The sequence below is a fragment of the Desmodus rotundus genome, chromosome 9 (genome assembly GCF_022682495.2).
Source record: "Desmodus rotundus isolate HL8 chromosome 9, HLdesRot8A.1, whole genome shotgun sequence".
Lineage (NCBI taxonomy): Eukaryota > Metazoa > Chordata > Mammalia > Chiroptera > Phyllostomidae > Desmodus > Desmodus rotundus.
The window spans coordinates 106,072,880-106,094,238 of NC_071395.1; the positions used below are offsets into that span (position 1 = coordinate 106,072,880).

The 21,359-nt window shown below is 42.5% G+C and overlaps 1 protein-coding gene and 1 pseudogene across 5 annotated transcripts in view; both read left to right on the plus strand.

Annotated features, from left to right (window-relative positions):
* The first annotated feature begins 876 nt into the window (after positions 1-876).
* LOC112298861 (zinc finger protein 212 pseudogene) lies at positions 877-2,744 on the plus strand (annotated as a pseudogene).
* Positions 2,745-7,193: 4,449 nt separating this feature from the next.
* ATP6V0A1 (ATPase H+ transporting V0 subunit a1) overlaps positions 7,194-21,359 on the plus strand; it is a 51,090-nt gene continuing 36,924 nt past the window's right edge. For all 5 annotated transcript variants that reach the window (XM_053911915.1, XM_053911916.1, XM_053911919.1 and 2 more), the window contains exons 1-5: positions 7,194-7,320; positions 9,193-9,350; positions 16,984-17,062; positions 18,493-18,590; positions 19,146-19,274. In XM_053911915.1, the coding sequence (XP_053767890.1) occupies positions 9,234-9,350; positions 16,984-17,062; positions 18,493-18,590; positions 19,146-19,274 (423 nt within the window). In that variant the 5' untranslated portion in view covers positions 7,194-7,320; positions 9,193-9,233. The remainder of the gene's footprint in view (positions 7,321-9,192; positions 9,351-16,983; positions 17,063-18,492; positions 18,591-19,145; positions 19,275-21,359) is intronic.

Here is a 21,359-nt window from a genome sequence, read left to right on the forward strand (position 1 = left end):
GGAAGCATAAGGAAAAAAAGGGCACTTGAGCAACATATTTCAAAACACTTGGTTTAACTTTCACGCTCTTCTGTAGGCCCCATCTAGGAATCTAAATTGGATGGGTAAATATGAGCTGACCCTTCATTTGTGGAAATTTTGACAATTGCTGTGTATTCAGTCAAACTGAAAAAGTAGGAAAAACATTTATTTTAATCATTTCACTAAAATGACACTTTTTATAATTTCATAAAAATTTTTATAATTTTTATAATCCGTGCCTCTGTTTCTGCTTTGTCTTGGTAGTAAAATACTAATTTTTGTACTATTGCTTAGACATCTTTACAGATGCTGAGAAATAGCTCCATTCAGACACCCAGAATTACAGTGCTGGCTAGTCCTCACAAGAAATTGCTCATGTCTTCTAGGACCATGTGGTCAACGGCATCTTATACTTGATCTTGTTGAACATGTGCTGTATTTGTTCAAGTGACAGAAAGATGGAGCACAGAAGATCCTTTTTCTCTTCTTCCTTCCTTCTCTATTTCCTTTCTTTCCTACCGAAGCATATAGGTAGCTATAGATGAAATCAACATAAATGCCTGATTATTCTGGATCAAAACATTTTAATTAGCTTTGGGCTAAGTTAGTATATATGCTGACTATGATGAAAAGAAAATCCGATTTTAGTCTAATATTTGTACTGTTTCTGTCTCCTCCTGTGAACAAACTTCTATTCATCCTTCAATACCCATCTCAAAACTCAGAAATTCATTCCTAGACACACTGACATAAAACTATGAAAAGAAACAGAAAAATCTTGAAATGAGTCATTCGTGATTCATCACATACAAGAAAACCACAGTAAGATAAATGGCTGACTTCTCATCCCAAACAATGGACGCCAGAAGGCAAATATTAAAAGTATAAGGGAAGATCATGGACAAACCTCAAATAATGCCCCAACATTAGAAAATAAATACTTATTTCCTAGTTGTTTCATTGGAAATTTCTAGTTCTGTTATTATTTTTCCCATTTCAGTAGGAATATTGTCTCCTACATCTATTTTGCCTTAAAAATTTTTTTTTATTCATTGATTTGAGAGAGAAACAGAAATATCAATTTGTGGTTAGGGATTGAACCCTCAACCTTGGCGTATTGGGACGATGCTCTAACCAATTGAGCTACCTGGCCAGGGCTTACTTTGCATTTTATAAGAATGATTTATGTTTGACTTCTGAAATCGTATTCTTTTATAAAACTATGCCTTCAAGGCAGTCAGAAGGGCATCAGGCAGGGCCCTGCTATTGACAGGCGACCAGGAGCCACAGCGGAATCTGCACTGGCTCAGCACAGGAGGAAGCGCCTCCACGCCTTTGACTCCTTCCATGTTGCCCCCACAAGCAACTGAGAAAAGCTCCTGTTTTCAGACCACAGAGACTCACTCCTCAGAGTGGTGGCCACCATTCAGGGCATGGAGAAGAAGACGGAGTCCCAAGCTGCCTAGCTACAGAGCCTGGAGAGACACACGGGGACAGCTGAGAAGAATTTGGCTAACCTCAAGAAGACGACCTTGGAGTTTGGAAACCAGCTGGAAGGCAAGTGGGCTGTGCTGGGGAGCCTGCTGCAGAGTGGCTAGAGAACTTGGGAGAACCTGCTGAAGAACAGAAACTTCTGAGTCCTGCAGCTGCCCCCAAACAGCACAGGGGAGGCCCCCCAAGGTGTCCCGGTCACTCAAAAATGATGGAGCCTGTTTTTCAGAGCAGGAGTAGGACAATCTGGAGGACTGGCAGAGGAGATTTACAGAAATGTGATGACGAGCAACTATGAGACTCTGGTCTCTCTGAAGGTCCTTGGCTAGCCAGAAGGAGAAGCAGAGTTGGGTCAAAGATGCTGGATGACTTGAAGGAGGAAGGCTTTGTTGGTGTCTGCCTACAGGAACGTTCTGAGGATCTTCCTGGAGAGTTCTTGGGCATTGCAAAAGAGCAGGCTTTTCTGACCCTGCAGCAGACTGAGCTTTGGGATAGTCAGGGCGGTTCTGTCCTCCTGGAATCAGATCCCAGGGACGCTAATGTAGAGGAACCCACTGAGGGCAGCAGAGACCCTGGATGTGACAGAACTCTGGGCTGCCCCCGACCCAAGCAGAAATTTAATAGGCAGGTGCAACTGGGTCAGGAATGTGGGCAGGGCCTGAAGCTGTAAAAGGATACCTCCATTTCCTACGAAGAACATTCGGAGTGCAAGATCAGCTTCTGCAGTGAGAAGCAGCTGGCCACCTATTTGTGGACCCACTCAGGGTGGGAGTCTTTCTCTGCCTCAGAGCTAGAGGACAGCCTTAGGCACAGGCCACAGCTGAAGCCCCAGTCCAAGACGACAAGACAGCATCAGTGTGAGGTGTGCATGAGAAACTTCAGCTTCAGGGTGAGCCAGGTGACCCACCAGCACTGCCACTTGCAGGAGGGTACCAGTGGTGGCCATTGTGTCCAGGAGAGGTTCTTGCCCAACGAACTGGTTGCTCTGCCCAGCCACATGCCCTGGAGGAAAAGTCAGTTCCCTCATCTGTGGTTACTGTGGCAAGAGCTTCAGCCAGCTGTCGGGTCTGGTGCAGCACCAGCGCATCCACACGGGCGAGCAGCCCTACAGCTGCACCAAGGGTGAAAGGAGCTTTGTTCAGAAGCGTCACTTCTGGGAGCACCAAAAGATCCAACGGCAGGAGCGTGGCACGCTGGTCCTGGAGCCTGGAAGGCCCAATGGCCTGCTTTAAGGGTGCCAGCCTTCACCTGTTCAGGGAGCCTAGGGGGCTGGCATTGGCCCCCCGAAGAGACACTGTGGAGAGTCAGGAACTGACTTCTTCCTGAGGGGAGTTGCTTTGATTTGTCTAACCTTGGCCAAGCAGCAGGCTGAGCCCAAGTCCTCAGAACTGTGTGGAGGAGGGGCAGGGCCAGGCCTGTCCCTACTGTCTATTCTGCTGCTGAGTTTTCGTGTCTCTGGCACCTTCAAGTCTTGGGTTTTCCCATCCATGCTGATACTCATGGCCTGGGATTGGTTCGAGGGCCTGTTGCAGCATTTCAGGTCTTTCCACGGGGTGGAATTGGCCCAAAGGAGTGAGCAGGTGTGCAGAAGAGCTCTGGGAAGCATAATTCTTTATTTTCTCTTCTTTTGTAGTCTCCTTGTTAATAACAAGTAGGAGAAATAATTTAAATGAACTGCTTACCTGCTCTGAAGAACTTTTTTGAAATTAGAATTATTTCTTAAAAAATACAGCCTGACACTTTAAATAAAATCTAAAAAAAAAACCCTTAAAACAAAAAAATATCTGTATCTACCTACCTATACCCATCTCAAATGTCATGTCTTTTTTAAAAAAATATTTTTAAGATTTTATTTATTTTTTAGAGAGTGGGGAAGGGAGGGAGAGAGGGAAGAAAACATCTGATGTACTAGAGATACATCAATTGGTTGCCTCTCACTAGCCGCCAACTGGGAACCTGGCCTGCAACCCAGGCACATGCCCTGACTAGGAATCAAACTGGCAACCCTTAGGTTCACAGGCTGGCGCTCAATCCACTGAGCCACACCAACTGGGGGGTAAATGTCATGTCTTTTTAAAGCCTTTCCCAAGGCCAGACAGGATTCATCATGCTCTTCTCTGGGCTTCCATAGACTTCTGTTCCAATCGCTGCTGTATTACATACTATATATTACAGTTAGTTGTTTGACTGACTCCTCAATAGACTCTGAGCTCCTGTTCATCTGTGCATTTCCAGTTTCTAGCATTAGGCCTGGTATAAAGTATGCACTTAATAGATATTTGTTAAAGGGAATGTTGGGTTTTTGAGGATTTTGGATTTCTTAATAAAAGTACACTTCATTGAATTTGAAGAGCATTTCCCCTCACAGGTATGCTTCGATGTAGAATAGAGTTGAGAACTGTAAAAGGAATACAGACACAGCACTATTGTTTTTTTGAGGCTGATGATCCCGCAGTTCTCACCGACTCCACAGACATTTTCTGATTCTAGCTTCTGTTCTGAACCTTTCCCAGCTGTCCTTCACATCTGTGTTACCGGGATACAAGCATCTGCCTGAGCTCTCCTCCGCACAGATAATGAAGTTCATAAGACAAAGGGAACAGAGACGAGGCAGGATGAGATCATACTCCTTTTTGCGTGACACCTGTGTTCTCTTGTTGGTAGCAGATTTTTATTAGAAGGCCCACTTCTTTCATGGTCATCTATCCGTTCACGCATTCATTCAAGAAGCAGTACTTACTATTGAATGAGTAGGCCCAATGCTAGGGAAGAAAAGGAGTTTATAGTTTGGACCCGAAAAGTCATGTAGAAAGCACTGTGTTTTATAAAAAAAGAAACCAAAAAATCTCATGAGATTCCCAACGAGGAAAACGAAGCTCAAGGAAGTGAACTGACTTGATCAAGTTCACACACCATGCAGCTGTTAGAGCTGAGATTTATTTCTCCTACATTTGACATCAGATGGAGTAAATGGAGGGACTGAGATTCACACCCAGTACAAAAGCTGTGGTCTACTGCACACCATGCTGCCTCCCACAGGCTACTTCTTCAGTTATCTGAGAGAGGCAACTGAACCTGTACTAGGTTATTGGCAGTTAAAAGAAAAAAGAGTGAAGGGGGTAAAGGCAAGAAATAAATGCAGGACCCATAGCATGCCATGGCAACTAAATGTGGAAAGAAACGAAAAAAGTGGAATTAAGGATGGCGTAAGCTTGGACCCTGGGTGATTGCAAAGAACAACGATGCCATTAGCAGGATTAAGGATCTCAGGGGAAGGGACAGCTTTTATTTAATGAGAGCTCTAATCCTTCAAAACCCTGCTCTCTTATCATCCCCTCAATGCAAGCTTTTCTGACATCCCCAGCTCCATTCTACAGTATTTTTTGTATGTCAGCAACAACGGTAAGAATGACCATGAAAATGACAGCAAACATTTTAAAAATGCAGACAGTGTCAAGAATGTGCTAGGTTCCTTTGACTTCTCAAAATAACCCTATGAAGTCAGTACTATTATTAACTCCATTTTACGGATGAGGAAATGGGGGCTTACAGAGTTCTACGGTTACGGATACTAAGTGGCAGACCAGGATTTGAATTGAGGGCGGGCTCAGAGACAGCACTCTCACCACGGGCAAGCCTGTGCAGTACACGCGGGGGCAGAAACGACGACAAGCCGACCGGGTGTCCCTGATCGGCCATGGAGTAGCTGAGTGGCTTTGGGAAGATTTTTGTGCGTCCGTTTCACCATCACCGTGTCATTTGTTAAATGGTGATGATAGTAGTATTTGCCTCCCAATACTGTTGTGAGGGTTACATGGGATCCTGTTTATGCAGCATGTAGAAAAGTGTGTGGTTCATAAAGTAAAGGAAAGGAAATAATGGTTAAAAGTAAATACTAGCCATTGCACTCATACCTCTGGTCTCTATGTATCTACAATATCTATCTGTCTCTGTCTCTCTCAATTATTAGGACTTTACTTCTCACTGCACTTGAGCTTCTTTAAGACAGGAAATGTGTTTCATTTTCTTATCCCCAGCACCTAGGACGTCTGCCCCATATTAGGGCCTCAGCAAGCATTTGTTGCCTGAATGACGTTATTCCAGCAGCTGGAAACTCTATCTCTGAGCCTCGGAAAAGAGAGGTGGATGGAAAAACTAGGTACGAGTCCCACACATAGACATTTACACCTGAAAACACGCAGGGCTGCTGAGGAAGAGATGGTGGAGGGAACAGAACTAGAACACTGGAGAAACACTGAGGGCCGGAGATGAAAGGAGACAGAGAAGGAGCTCTGGAGGGTATACTTTCAAGGAAGCCATGAGAAAAAGAGAGTTCAAGGGAATTAAGCTGAGTCCAGAGGAAAGGGTGTCTTAAAGGTGGAGTATGAAAAATTGGTGGTTGGCATGCAGCTGACGCTGAGGTTTAAAAAGATGGTTTTTGTTTGTTCGTTTTTTAAAGGTCACAGAAAGGAAATGACCGTCATTGCCTAATAGTTTTCTGAAACTTGACAGGCTTTCCAATGTGGGACTCTCTACCTCGCTGGGCAAGTTGAGAGAACAAGGGAGCATTTAAGTTCACCAGTGAACGGGAGGATCTGGGGCTCTCCAAGGTGCTACTTCTCAACCCAATCGTAACGCAGCTAAATTCTATTTTCACTCTCAATGTGAACTAGAGAAATGAAACAAAATGTGTCTTTCTGCCCTTCCTTATTTCGTTTAGGCTGGTAAAGCAGGGTCGATGACGTCATTGTCAGGTAGACAAACTTAGCACCGGGTAGTTATGTGAAACGTCTCCCTCGTTACACTTGAATCTCAACAGGGTTCCACCACCCACGGAGACGGAATAACCGGTTTTCCGAGTTTTTCCTGATATGGTTTGAGTTATTACCAATGACAAGGGATTCCCTACTCCCCTTTAAAAGGCCAAGAAGAAGGAATCAAGACCAATTACTCGAGAACGTCATTTTTATAAAAACGGGTGGGCATCACTTCTTAGTTTGGGGGGGGAGTTATTCTTTTAAAAATTTTGAGGAATAGAAAACCCTGATGTGGTCAAATGAGCCCGCAGGCATCAACCAAACAAGATACAAATCACGGTTTTGGCATTCCCCCCCCCCCCCCGCCCCCGCCATCGTTAATTGAGGAAAAACAGACCCTGTCCAGCTGCTGGAGGGACTAAACCAAGTATCTTTGCGAAGGGGAGTTTTCCGTAGTTAAGGGAGGAGCCCCCGTTCAGGGCTCTACTGCAGGCACTCCCGCCTTTCGCAAGCCGCTCCGCACTCTAGAGCTCAAATCTTCTGTTCTGTAAACTAAAGACAAAAGTGCATGTGAGCGCCGGCTGCGCTTGCAAGCTCCCCTCCGGCTCTCGGGTCCTTTCATAGAAATGCTTTCTCCCCTTCCTTCAGGCTACTTCCCTCGAGAAGAAACAGTTGCGGCCTGATCCTTTGGGTAGGACAATAAAGAAAGCAGTCAGCCTAGCCCGGAGTATTAGTGTTCGAGAAAAGAGTCTGAAGGGTTCGCGGACCCAAGACCTCGAGTACCTGCACTGGCGGCCCCACCCAGCCCTCCGCCCCCGCCCGCGGCCCCCGCAGGGCGGGCAAGATGGCGTAAACACACTGCGGCAGCTGAAGGACGCCGCACCCTATTGGCCGACTTCGATGAGGTTATCTTGGGGGCGGAGTCCTGCGGCGGCGCGGGGGCGGGGCTTTGCTGACGCAGGCACGTCCAGGCGCTGCAGCCCCGAGCTGGGGAGACTGCGGGCTCGGTCTGCCGCGACTGCCGTGGTAGTGGCCCCGCTGGCGGCTGGAGGTGAGCGGGGGCTGGAGGTACAGCGCGGCAGGAAACGGCCCCCGAGGGGCACGGGAAATTCCTCTGACAGCCCCCTCGCTTGTCAAAGGAATTGGCAGGGATCTTGGGTCTCTGGAAGGAAATGTGGGTTCACCCCTCTTTGGACACCCCTCTTTGGATATCCCTCTTGTAGACAGAAGAACTGGAGGTTCACTCCCTTTTAGAAGCCCCGATCCCTTCCCCCACTTAAGGGGTATGCGGAGGAACTGAAGGTTATTGGGATGTCCGAAGAATTTGGGGGGGGGCTCCTTAAAGGGGGTCCCAACTTGAGGATTTTCCCCTTTTAGTCCCTACTTAAGGAGGTAGGTGTGCCTGGGCTCACCGAGTGGACAGGAAACGGAGCAGGTGAATCTAAATACCTCGTTAGGAGGTGAGGATTAAGTGACAGGTCATGCGCGGGGACGCGTTATTTGGATTCATCTCGTGCAGAATTACTGTTTTTTCTTATTTCGTTTGGTGACAGCCCCCCACCCCGCATCCCCTACTCAAGCTTTGGCCTGTGGTTTTCTGTTTGGCTCCAGTCGGAGAGGTGTCCTAGGGAGACTTGTAATCGTTAAAAGATAGGAGGGAGGCAACTCATTGTGGGCTGTCAGTATGGGCAGCCTCTGAACTCTGCTGATCAGGCGTAATTTTATGTGTTTAGAGACTGTGGAATCTGTCCCATCATTGAGGGGCGATGTGTACTGGGGACTGGTAACAGCTGATTTGGATGATTCAGGTATAGACAGTCATAAAGGCAAGCTACATAATCTCTTGAGAAATCCTTGCTTATGTCTGTGTTGTTCTGTTGCCTTGAACATCAAACACACAAAGGTTTTGTCATTCAAGTTTTTCAAAATGTCTCCCAGCCTTCCCGAAGAGTAATTCTTCCTTTGACGCCAGCTTCACCTATCATCATGGATGCACTCGTGATACTAAAAATACTGTACGTTTTGCTGAGTTTAGAGGGTACAGTCTGTGCCTCACAATAGCCGATTGAGAATAAATAATTGCAGTTTCAGGACCACTGATAGCGCAAATTGTCTTTCTTACCTGGCAGTGATCAGACAGCCCTAAAATGAAACCTTTATTGGCTCATGTATGAGAAGCTTTAACAGATGGGACAATGTAATTAGTCTCCAAGGTGGGGATAAGAAACAGAAAGCTTCAGAGGTCGAAAGCTTATTCTCTGTGGCTTGATAAAACTGCTTTGTCATTACCAGCGTATTCTTGTTATGCTTGACTTGAAATTGAGCATAATGTGCAAGCCAGTTCCTTTTTATTTATTTTTCTTAGATACTGATTATGTATTTAGATTCTTTAGAGAGAAAATGGTGCTTGCTGGGGAATTCGGAAGGTTAAACTCTTTAAGGTAGCCATAGCTTTAGGGTAATGCTGGGACATGGGCTGTTAGGAATGGACAGCAGAGGGTAGAAAGTGAGCGATTCTGTTTCCTGACGTAAGTGGAAAACAACACAGAGCAGTGTGAATGTCACTGCTTTATAATACTGTGCCCAGGGTATTAAAAAGTTGTTTGGGATTCCCAGTTCCTGTTTTTAATCTGGATATATTCTCATGTATTAAGATGTCCCCAAATATTGTCATTTGATCCTGACGTTGACGGCAAAGGAAGTGACTTTTCATCAGGCCCTCTGTGGAAGAGGATTCAGTAACAGCCTCAGCAGTTTCTCCTTTCCGTCTTCCTAAGCAGGATGTCAAAACAGCTGTTAAAGACTTGTCAGCATGAGCGGGAATACATGAAATGCAAAAACAGAAGAGACTTCCGGGCTGTTGTTTGCTCTTAGCCCTCTCAGTACTTTCCAAGGTCATGTAATTTTTCTCTTTTTGCCTTAGGTTGGACAGAAATCCAGGTACTCAGTTGACTGTCTGGCACCATGGGGGAGCTTTTCCGGAGTGAGGAGATGACGCTGGCTCAGCTTTTTCTACAGTCAGAAGCTGCTTATTGTTGCGTCAGTGAACTAGGAGAACTTGGAAAGGTTCAGTTTCGTGATGTAAGTAGTTGTGGGTTGCTCCTGGATTACCACTGAACTGTATTTTTCTTGTTATGGCCAATTGCCTTAGGATGAATGTTTTGCTTTTTATTTGCAGAAATAACATTATAGCACAGCTTACTGTTATTTACTGTTGGTAGTTTTTTGAGTTGTCTTTCTGGAGCTGAGAATGTCATGTGCCAATCCCTTCATATTTTTCCTATCTCCCTCTTTGAGAATAATCCTAAGCATTCTCAAGGTAATTGCTTGGGATGCAGGTGGAAGACTCCAAACTAACCTGTTTGGGGCTTGCACTTTATTTTTGGGTTCCTTAACACCCATAGCAGGGTGTTAAGATTTCTTCATAGCTCTTCCATGCACTAGGACGTATTTATTACAAGATCTGAAACACCCAGTCACAGATGTATAGAAGTAAACATATATTGAATACCCATTATTCTGAATACCCATTATGCTGGGAAGTTGGAGAAGATACCAAAAGGAAATGGACAGTCTGAGAGTATAAAAAAGTACACCTGTGGGGCTTACAATCTGACAGATGCTACGGGAAGGGAGGGGGGAGGTAACAGTTCTCCATCAGACCATCTCAAAGCTCCATGTACCTCTCCCTGTCAGCATTCGTTATAGTCATGATTCTACATTCATCCATGTGAGTAGTTGATTAACGTTGCCCTTCTCGACCACGATCTAAGTACCATCAAGACAGAGACATTCGGTATCTTATCCTTAGTGCCCACATAGAAGATGCTTAATTGGTATTTGCTGGAATGAATGGATGGGTGAAAGAGGCGTGGTCAAGGGTGAAGGGTTTTGGGGAGCAACTACAAAGACTACGAAAGACTGGGTGGAATCAGGGGAGGGAGGTGGGGATGGCTGGGGTAGGGAGGAGGAGAGGTGAGGGGGAAAGGCAGACAACTGTACTTGAACAACAATAATGTTTTTAAAAAAGAGAAAAAGAGGAGTGGGCAGGAAAGTGTGAGATTCATCGATAGTAGCTTCCTGGAGCTGGCAGGCTTTCAGGAAGTTCTCAGTCTGAGCTGAAACTGCACAAAGAGGATCCAGAGACATAGTCTTATTCCTCATTCTCCTTGAACCTTTTCACACCGTCTCTTTTGGAGTGTTCCACTTGACCCGGATTCCTTCTCTTACTTTTCTGAGACCGTCTCGATTTCTTCCACCAGCCCCTCTTTCTTCTCCTCCACCCCTGCCCTTGGAGTCAGTGTTTCCTAAGCTCTCTCCTCCATACCCACATCTCCATTTACTGTTGTTGGGTTTGTTTTTCTTTGGGGGGGTGGGGGCGGGTGATCTCATCTATTCTCAAATTTTCCATCTTTATTCAGTGAGTCCCAAATCTATATTTCTGACCCTGACCTCCCAAACACCTTCTCTGAATTTATACTCTCTAGGATTGTTTTCATCCTTGCTTTTCAAGCTAGAATGTCTAAATCCCAACACCTTACCTTTTCACCAACTATTTCTGCCTCCTGACTTCCTGGAGTTGAGCTCATGCACTGATATTCTTCCAGTTTTCTAGACTTGAAACCTAAATTAAATCGAAGTCATCCTTAATTTGCAATCCTTCATCTGATCCTATAGTGTCTCCCTTTCTAACACCCTTTTTGTCCACTCAGCATTCTTAACTTTTACTTAGGATGTATTTCAATCATACAGAAAATTATAGGGAATAATATAATGAGTAACTATATTTGTACTATCTACTTAAGAGATAAACATTCCACATATAATTGAAGGCCCCTGCCATTCATCTCTCCCCCCTCCTCCCCAGAGGTAACTTCCTACAGTGACTTTTGCTTTTATCATTCCCATATGCTTGTATTTTTTACCTTTGCTACGTATGTATATATCACTAAATAACATATAGTACAATTTTGTATGTATCCTTCAGCAGATACTTTTTAAACTTAACATTTGTGAGGTTTGACCATGTTGATACTTGCAGCTAGTTCTTTTATTTAAAAATTGCTATATAGTTATTGTAAGAATACACAGTTTATCATTATTTCCTTCTGATGAACATTTCGATTGATTGCAGTTCTTTGCTATTACAATGTTGCAATGAAAATTCTTGTCTCTGTCTATGGTGAAACTATCTGTGATAGTTTCTCCAGGGTAGTGGTTCTCAAACATTTTAGCCTAAAGACTTCTTTACACTGATTTAAAAAAAAAAAGGCTGGTGTGGCTCAGTGGATTGAGCACCAGCCTGTGAACCAAAGGATCGCTGGTTCGATTCCTAGTCAGGGCACATGCCTGGGTCGTGGGCCAGGTCCCCAGTGGGGGGTGTGTGAGAGGCAACCACAAATCGATGTTTCTTTCCCTCTCTTTCTCCCTTCTTCCCCCTCTCTCTAAAAATAAATAAATAAAATCTTCTAATTTAAAAAAAGAGAGAGAGAGAGAGACCCCTAAAAGGCTTTTATGTGAATTATAGCTATTCATAATTACTGGATTAGAAATTAAAACTGAGAAATGTTTAAAATATTTATTAAATCATTTAAAAATTGTAATAAAAACTCACTATGTTACCATAACATATCTGTAAAAAATTGCTATATTTAAAAAAACAGTGAGAGGAGTGGTATTGCTTTTACATTTTTGAAAGTCTTTTAGTGTCTGAATTAATAGAAGAAAGCTGGAGTCTCATTGGCATCTGCGGTCAGTCTGCTGTGAAAACATCATACGACTCTGGAATACTTCGCCAGGCACTCACGAGAATGAAAATGAAAAAGGCAAATGAGGTCTTAGTGTGACTGTGAAAATGGCGTGGAGCACGCCGACCTGCTGCCTCTCCAGGGATATAGCTACGATGGGCATTGCTGAGTGTAGTGTGCGTCTCTGATTGTTAGGTGTTGTCAAGGTGTACTTCACAGCGCGTGCGTCTCTTCACGCTCCCCTGGCGTCACTCCACAACGGTGTCAGCACTTCCGTGCTCAGAGCTAGAGAAATTTACCAACCCAATGGGTGTTAAGTAATATCTTACTGTTTTATTTTGCATTTTCTAGATTAGTACATTTGATATCTTTTTATCTGTGCATTGGACATAATAGGTTTCATTTTCTTCGAGTGTCTGTCCATATCATCTGCCTGTTTGCTATGGAGTTTGTTGGTCTTCTGCTTGTTAACTTGCAGGGTTTGTAAAACTCGTTCATGCCTTGTGGAAGCTAACCTTTTCCTACTCCTTTACCAAGGAGTTCTAGGCTGTTGTTTGTCTTTTCCCTTTGTTTATAGTATATTTTGTCATACATAAAGTATCACTTTCTTGTTTGCAGATGGGTATTCTTTTCCTAAATGGTTTATTTTGAAAAATTTCCAGCCCGACTATTCTTACGGAGATTCACCAGTTGTTAACATTTTGTCACATTTGATATAATCTTTTTTACGGCGCCATTAGAGAACAAGCTGTTCCTTCCTTCCGAATCCTTACCCTTTTCTTTCTTTTCCCTCATTTCACCACACACACCGCGACCTTCAGTAACAAGCTGAAGGACAGCAAGCTCATACTGGTTAGGGTTGTGTTTAGCTGTGTGTAACCGAAAACCCAAATGACAGGGGTGTGCTTTTCTCCTGTTACATGGCGCCCAGCCCCACGCTGTTACCAGTGTCCTAAGATCATTCTGTATCTCCATCCCTCCGAACATCCTGGAACATTTGGCGTTTGTACTGAGATTAACCGCCACGGCTCCAGGCGCTTCACTGAAGGAAGTGCAAGGAGGATGGGGAAGTACCTATATCAGGAGAAAAAAAACTTTCCCAGAAATCCTCAGCGAACTTTCCTGACTTATTATTGGCACCAAGATTATGGCATACACTAGCTGCAAGGGACTCTGGGAAACATGGTTTTTCAATTGAGCAGTCGCTACATTGAACAAAATTGGGGTTTTTGTTACTGAAGAAATAGGGCAAAATGTCATGGACTGTATCTGTCACATGGGACTCTTGTCTTGCTCCTGACTTTAAGGGGGACTTTTTTTTGATGTTTCACAATTTAACTAAGATATTTACTCTTACATTTTTTTAAAATTCTATTTATTAGATTATGCAGATCCCTTTCAATTTGTGATTTTCTGAAGTTATTGTTACAAATGATTGTAGAATTTCATTGAATGCCTTTTCTTCTATTGAGGTTATCATGTTTTTTCTCTTTAATCTAGTAATCTTCTGAGTTACATATCCAGATTGTTTTTCTATAATTTTTAACAGCTTTACTGAGATATCATTCACATACCATATAATTTGTCCTTTTAATGTGTACAATTCAATTATTTTTAGTGTATTCACGGAATTGTACACGCATCACCACAATCAATATTAGAACATTTTCATTACTGCAAGAAACCCTGTACTCATTAACAATCACTCCCCACAACCCCTGGCAACCACTAATGTGCGTCCCGTTTCTGTGGATTTGCCTGTTCTGGACAGTTCGTGTGAATGGAATCATGCACCGTGTCTTTTGTGACTGCTTCTTTCACCGGCGTAGTGTTTCCAAGGCTCATCTGTGTCGTAACATGTGTCTATACTTTTCTGTCTTTTTGCATCCTTTTTTAAATATGAAAATATGCAACATACTAAAATGATTGGTTTCAATATAAGAAGTAGTTGGTATCTTCTCTCTTCTCTGCAAAAGATATCACTCTGGGTTTAGAGAGAAGACATTGAGAAGGCATGTTTCCTCCCTCAACGTGTTCAAAATCTTTCACGTTCCCTCATCTATTCCTGCTCTCGGTCAGACTCTTTCCTACTCATCAGCCCCTTACTGGCTAACACGAGCAAAATGACAGTTTACATTTTCTTCAATAGATGTCCTCTTGAGCATTTTGCATTATTACGCAGGCATTTCTCATAACGACCCTGCAAAGGAGAACCTGCTTTTACTTAGTGGAGCCTACCGTTCTCATTTTACAGATGAGAATAACTACCACAAGGACACAAAGGTTAGCCCCCAGGATTATCTGACTCCTCTGCCCGTGTTCTTTTTAATTGAGATATACCAAAAAGGTCACCCTTTTGCAGGGTACAAGTCAGTGGTTTTTACTGTACTTACAGGGTTGTGCCACTACCATCACTGTCCAGTTGCAGAACATTTCGTCACCCCCAAAAGAAGCCCTGTACCCATTCACAGTCACCCCTCTTCCCCCAGCCCTTGGCAACCACTTCATCTACCTTTGTCTGTAGATTTTCTTATTCTGGACATTATACGGGGTGGGGTAAAAGCAGGTTTACAGTTGTGAGTACGAGAAACAGAGTTTATTCTTGTGCTACTATTTATTATTATATTATTTTCCATACAAATATCTGTAAACCCATTTTGTCCCGCCCTGTATGTAAATGGAATCATACAATGTGTAGTCCTGTGACTGGCTTCTTTTACTGAGCACACTGTTTTCAGGGCTCATTCGTGCTGTGGCATGTGTTAGTATGTCCTTCCCTTTTATCTCTCCGTATCCTTGGTGTGTTCACACCACCTGTTATTTATTCATGCAGCAGTCGATGAACATACTTGGGGTGTTTCCGTTCTCCTGGCTGTTGGGGGTGATGCTGCTGTAAATATGTGTCGAGTATTTCTTTGTCTGAGTACCTGTGTTCACTTCTTCGGGATGTATGAGTATGCCCGGGAGTGGAATTGCTGGATCATCTGGTAATTCCATGTTTAACTTTTTGAGGAACCCCCAGACGGCTTTCCATAGCAGCCACACCATTTTACGGTCTCACCAGCCACGCATGAGGGTTCCAGTTCCCTCACAGCCTCACTAGCACTTGTTACTTTCCACTGAAGGAGAATTACAGCCACCCTAGTTAGTGGGTATGACATGGTATCTCAGTGTGGTTTTGATTTGCGTTTCCCTCAGGGTCAGTGATGGGGAGCATTTTTTCATATGCTTATCAGTCATTTGTATAGGTTTTTTTAAAAAAACATAAAATCATGCTTGCAAGCCTGGGATAAACTCAACTGGTCATGAACTATATCAACTGGTCATGAACTATATTTCAAAAAAAATTTAGAGTTCAGTTTTCTAATATTTTATTAGGATTTTAAAATTATTGTAAGTGATAGTGGCCTAGAATGACCCTTTCTCAAACTATTCTTATTTTGGCAGCAGGGTTATATGGGCCAATCTGAGGTATTGGTTGAGGAATGTTCCTTCATTTTTCTCCTCTTTGGATTGATTTTTCTAAGATTTGATCTTGTCTAGTCTTTGAATGATTAGTAGAACCTATCTTTAAACCTTGTAGGCCTGGTGTTTTCAAATTATAGGTTTTTTTCAAGTTAGTTTTACTAGTTATATTTTTCTAGAAAATAGGCCATTTATGATCTAAGCTTTCTGAGACATTATTGACATAAAGCTGATTATAGTATCATATTTTTAAAATCTTTTCTGTGTGTCGTTGCCTTTTTTTATCATATTTATTTTTGCCTTCTCTCAGTCTTATAAACATTTTGGCCATTTTGTCTTTTCAAAGAACCAGCTATTAAGAAAAAATCATAATAAAATAAAATACTAAGAAAAAATAACCAGCTTTTGATCTGGGGAATCTTCTCTAGGACTTTGTTTTGTTCTGGGACTTCCCCTCATTTCTGCTCTTTTGTTGTTTTCTACTTCCTGTTATCTTTTTCTAACATCTTGAATTTGAACATTTAGTACATTAATGTTTAGTCTTTTCTGCTATATGCAATTAAGTCTACAATTTTCCCTTTAAATACCACTTTAGCTGCGTCCTACAAAATTTGATCTTAAGCGTTTTCATTATCATTTCATAAATTATTTAAATTGCTTCATATATATCTGTTATTAAGTATTAATTTCTTCTTACTATCATTAAGCTCTTTTATAGGAAATTATTACAATCATTCACAAATAAATCCTTAAACATACGTAACCTGTAATTTTGTGATGGAAGCATGATTCTAATGAATGTTAAGGCCAAGAGTTAACAGAAATGGTTCTTTCTGCCCTGACTGATATGGCTCAGTTGGTTGGGCATTGTTCTGCAAAGTGATAGGTCACTGAGTTTGATTCCCGGTCAGGGCACATGCCTGGGTTGCGCTTTCGGTCCCTAGGCAGGGCGCGTATGGGAGGCAACCAATTGATGTTTCTCTCTCACATTGATGTTTATATTTCACTTCCTCTCTAAAATCAATAAACATCTCCTTGTGTGAAGATTAAGATAATTATTTTTTAGAAATGAAAATTACTTGTGATGTGTGAGTGAGTGAGCCAGCTTGTCACTTAGAAGGTGAAAAACCTGGAACAGAAGAACAAGAGAAGTGTACCTTCTGTTTCTTCTGATTGGGGAGAAGGAGAGAAGGAAAACCAGGCAATTTCTACGACATTAGTGGTCCAAAGCTTTGGTGGTGTGTTGAGGAGGGGACTCACTGAGACTTTGGGCCTGGGAAGAGCTTTCTGTACTGTATCTGATTTGCCCTCATTCCAATGTGTAGCAGCAGTGAGGAAGGGGTTTTTATCTTTAGTTGGTGCAGCTGGCTCCAAGGTGAATCAGCGTGTTGCATCATACGTTGACACAAAAGTAGGCTTTCACTTTGCGGGATGTGTTGCTTGTGAAACGGAGGAAATAGATGCAATGTTTGAATTTTTGGTATCGTTTTCTTATTTTGCAGTTAAATCCAGATGTGAATGTCTTCCAGCGCAAATTTGTGAATGAAGTTAGAAGATGTGAAGAAATGGATCGAAAGCTTCGTATGTGCACTTTGGTCCTATAATGAGTCATTTGTCTTAAATTAGAGACACCAGCCCTCTTAATAAAGGAAGGAAATAGAAGAAAAAGCAAATATAACCAAAGACACTGAAATTGAGAAAAGGCCGACAGTGACCAGAGAGAGGAGGGAATTTCAGGGGAAAAGGGTGAAGGGTTTGTAGGAATAATTATAAAGGACACGTGGACAATAACGGGGGGATTGGGAGGGTGGAAATGGGAGGGAGGTGGGAAGGGCTGGGGATTAGGCTGGGGTAGGGGGAAAAGGCAGAGAACTGTACTTGAATAACAATAAAACTAGAGAGGGGGGGAGAAAAAAGAAAAAAAGGAAATAGTATAGAAGAAAAAGAAAGGAGGAAAAATCTTGTGGCCCTGATGTTAAGATGAATTTCTAGTATGCAGTAGAGTTTGGTGTTTTGGGTAGGTAGTATTTAATGGAAGCCTTGTTTGAGGTAACAAGGCTGCAAGCTGAAAATACTGTTTTTTTTGTTTTGCTTTGTTTTTTGTGGGAGGGGTTCTAGAGTAGAATTGCATTGTAGAATTCTGAGAAGTGGAACCCAGACTACCATCAATTTTGGATGTCAGCCTAGCCACTTTTTAATCTGAGCTATTTATGTATAAGGGAAGAAACTAACAGTTATTAAGGTCTAACTGAGAGTTAGGGTGTTCGTATACCTTATTTCATTCATTTCCCGCAACATTCCTTCAAGATGGGTGTTAACCTCACTTAATAAATGCGGAAACCAAAAATCAGAGAGCTTAAGTGACGTGGACCAATAGTGTAAGTGGTCGTGATGGAGTCAGTAAAACCCGAGATCTCGCTATTGTACTATCTATGCCAGCTCTCCCTGAGCTAATAGGTGAATTCGTCCCCCATCCTAAACAAAAATGTCCATAGTTGCCAACATTTTTCTTGTGTTTTGGGGTCTTCATCTGCCTCTTGCTTTTTGTTTGTTTTATTCCAACAGACAGACAACTCTTTTTCAAATGTAATGCAACCCTTTCACCTAGAGTTGTCTACCAGTGTGTCGATTTTCAAATATGCTATTGAATTGGCTCTTCCGTAGTTCTGCTTTGCCGGCAGTACCTGTGGCCAGAACCATCCTACTCTGGGGTGGCCGTCACGCGGGGTGCAGAGCTGAAGCGGATGTGGGCCAGTTTGAATATCAGAGGAGGAAAGAAGGTGGCAGTGGGATGATAACCCTCTTTGGAGTAGCTGTGGTTTAGAGGATGTGGGATAGGAGAAAGAGGAATGTAGAGAGTAAAAAAGGATTTACATGTTCTGCTTCTTTTATGTAAAAGTATCTTTCTTAGAATGAAGTTCTTTTTTAGCCATGTTTGGCATCTTATTTCCTCAAATATTGGCAATTCCAGCCATGTGCTGTACATGAATGTTTTGATTCTGTCATTTTAGGATTTGTTGAGAAAGAGATAAGAAAAGCTAATATTCCAATCATGGACACTGGCGAAAATCCAGAGGTGCCCTTCCCCCGGGACATGATTGACTTAGAGGTAAACAGTTCTGGAGAAGCCAGATAACTTTGTTGCCGCTGAAATGTAGAAGTTGCTGAGTGGATGGAGAGCAGAGGAATTCTTGCTGTCCTTGTCAGCATTGCCTGTTGATTGCAAATTTCTCGTGGATGGGACTAAAATGAAGTCTCTTTTTTATGGCACGGAACAGTACGTTGAACAGTATCACGTGCCACTAAATAAGTGTTTATTGGCTTATTGAAGACTTATTGAATTCATGTCAGTTTTTCTAGTAATTTATTACTCTCATAGGCCAAATAAACGAGTAGCCAATAGATTTCAATGTTTATTTTATCCATCTGAAGTCCCCTGAGAAATGCAACCCAATGTATAATAGAATATGTAACCAAAGATGATTTTAAACAAAATTTTTCATAATGAAAGTTGCCCTGGGAAAAAAAACGTATTTGCAGGGTAGATAGAAGACCGCCATCAGGGTGGCAAGAATTTTGTTGGACAGATGAATTCGTGTCTTTCAGAGCAAGCACTCTGAGCTTCGTGTGAGTTGGTAGTTTGATTTCCTTTCCTTTTTTGTAGGCTAATTTTGAGAAGATTGAAAATGAACTGAAGGAAATCAACACAAACCAGGAAGCTCTGAAGAGAAACTTCCTGGAACTGACTGAATTAAAATTTATACTTCGCAAAACTCAGCAGTTTTTTGATGAGGTCAGACTATTGTTTATTTCAGTATATGAGCAGCTGGTATTACACCTGCATAAGTGGGCCATATTTTTATTCCAGTAATTCTTTTAATTTGCTAGTTTGAAAGCAGTGCCATTTTCACACCGTTTGCGTTGAAGAAATATCTGATTATGTTCCATTTTTTCATGCAGAACACGGCCAGACATAGTTTTGTATATTTTTTCATTTTTTTGTAATTTTTCATCTCCAGATGGGGGAAGGAATCCTAAAGTAGTTGTATAAACGTAGTTAGTTGAAATTTTTACATTATATATTAAGGTAAGTAAAAGCTTAAGGTTAAAATTGAAGCGACAAGAAACATTTGATAATATGTGATATGATAACAAAAGTTTAATCTCCCAAGCTTTGTCATCAAATTTTGATTTTATTCTCTATGTTTGCCCATCAGTCTTTGAGCACACTTTGAACTATTTTAGAGAGCACACGTAACACTTTGATTTGCGTTTTTTCAATCCTATATGGAAATATTGGTAGGATGCTTGTTTCGAATTCCTGGATTTTCACATAAACTCAACCGCATTGCCATACAGGGGAAATGTTAACAAGTTCCTGGATTTCAAGTGCAGGTGACTAAGTTGTCAGATGACAGGCTCCCTTCTTCTAATTAAACTTGGGAAGGAGTCTTAGCTCTCAACCTGGACGTGCTTTTTCTGATGGCGGAAAACACGGGTAATTCTCTTTTTTACAGGTGACTTTGCCACCCGATTAGCACCATCAGGCACCTCAGAGATCGTTCTAGTCACCGTTCAGTGTGCCTTCCCAGAAAGTTCTTTATTTCCTTTGCTCAAAAAAAAAAAAATCTCTCTGTGTGTGTGGCAAAACTTTTCAAAAATAGAGGGCCCGTTTTAGTGAGCAGCTGCTGTGTTCTCAGTTCTACTTTTACTTTCTGTCTTTGCAGGAAAGGACGAGTCCCTGTAGTTCTTAGAGCAGAGCAGTGTTTCTCCAACCAGCAGTGTCCCCCGCCCCAGCCTTCTGTGGGGAACTCGGAGGGTGGAGCCCAGCAATCTGTTTTCCCCAGAGATCCCAGGGCAGATTAGTTTGAGAACCGCTGTGCTAGAGGAATCCGAAAATGTGATACATTCCTCAGTAACTAAGGATTTAACTTAGAGAAGCCAGGCTAATTAAAAAGATCTGCGGGAGCTAGGGAAAGGGGGAAAGGTCTTATGAATTGAATTGCCAGGTCCTTCCAAGAATCAGAATCTGGCAATATTTATGCAGAGAGGTTTGGTGTGAATACTCAGCCTGCCCACTGAGTTGAGAATTTTGAGACTCATGGTAACTTCTTTCCCTGGTCCCCAATTACTGTCACATTAGAGGGTGTGGGGACAGTGTGATTAAGTCCTTACAAGTCTTTCAGGTCTTTTGCAACAGGCATGGCCACTGTGCCACATGGTTTTAAGGAACAAGTAGTCTGGAGTTTCAGGGTGCTCACCGCCTGCATTGTATCGATCCTCATTAACTCCCTGGGGACTGGATGAACACCTACTCTTTGTGAGGCATGAGATGAGTAACCACAGTTCCTGTGCTCAAGGAATGTTACCACTGAGTCATAAGAGGAAACATCCCAGACGCGGCGCCTCCAGGTGCTCACAGATGTGCACCTTTCTAACTGTGTTCCAGCCGCAGCCCCCAGATGCAGAGTAAACCTGGCCTCAGGATCAAAGCCCAGCTATTTTTGGCATCACTCGGTACTTAATTCTCCCCCCTCCTCTTTTTTCCTTTTGATATAGTCTTTGTTTGCTGCTGAGATGTTGCTGCAAAGTATGAAAAGTTCTTTCATAACCTCCCAAGTTTAAGGATTGAAATAGGCTTCCTAGTCTAGTTCATTCCAGAAGAAATTCTGAATAAAGATGGACAAATGGACTCCCTTAATAGAAATAGTTATTTAAACTTTGTTATAATTTTTTTTTAAACAGTAAAAATAAAATAAGAGGAACCACTTGGAAAGACAATACAAGATTTTAAAATCCTAAGTTAGGGGTCAGGCACTTCTTTGTGGTTGACACTCCTAATGCGCAAAGCCCGTGCTGGGAAGCCTACCTAGCTCTA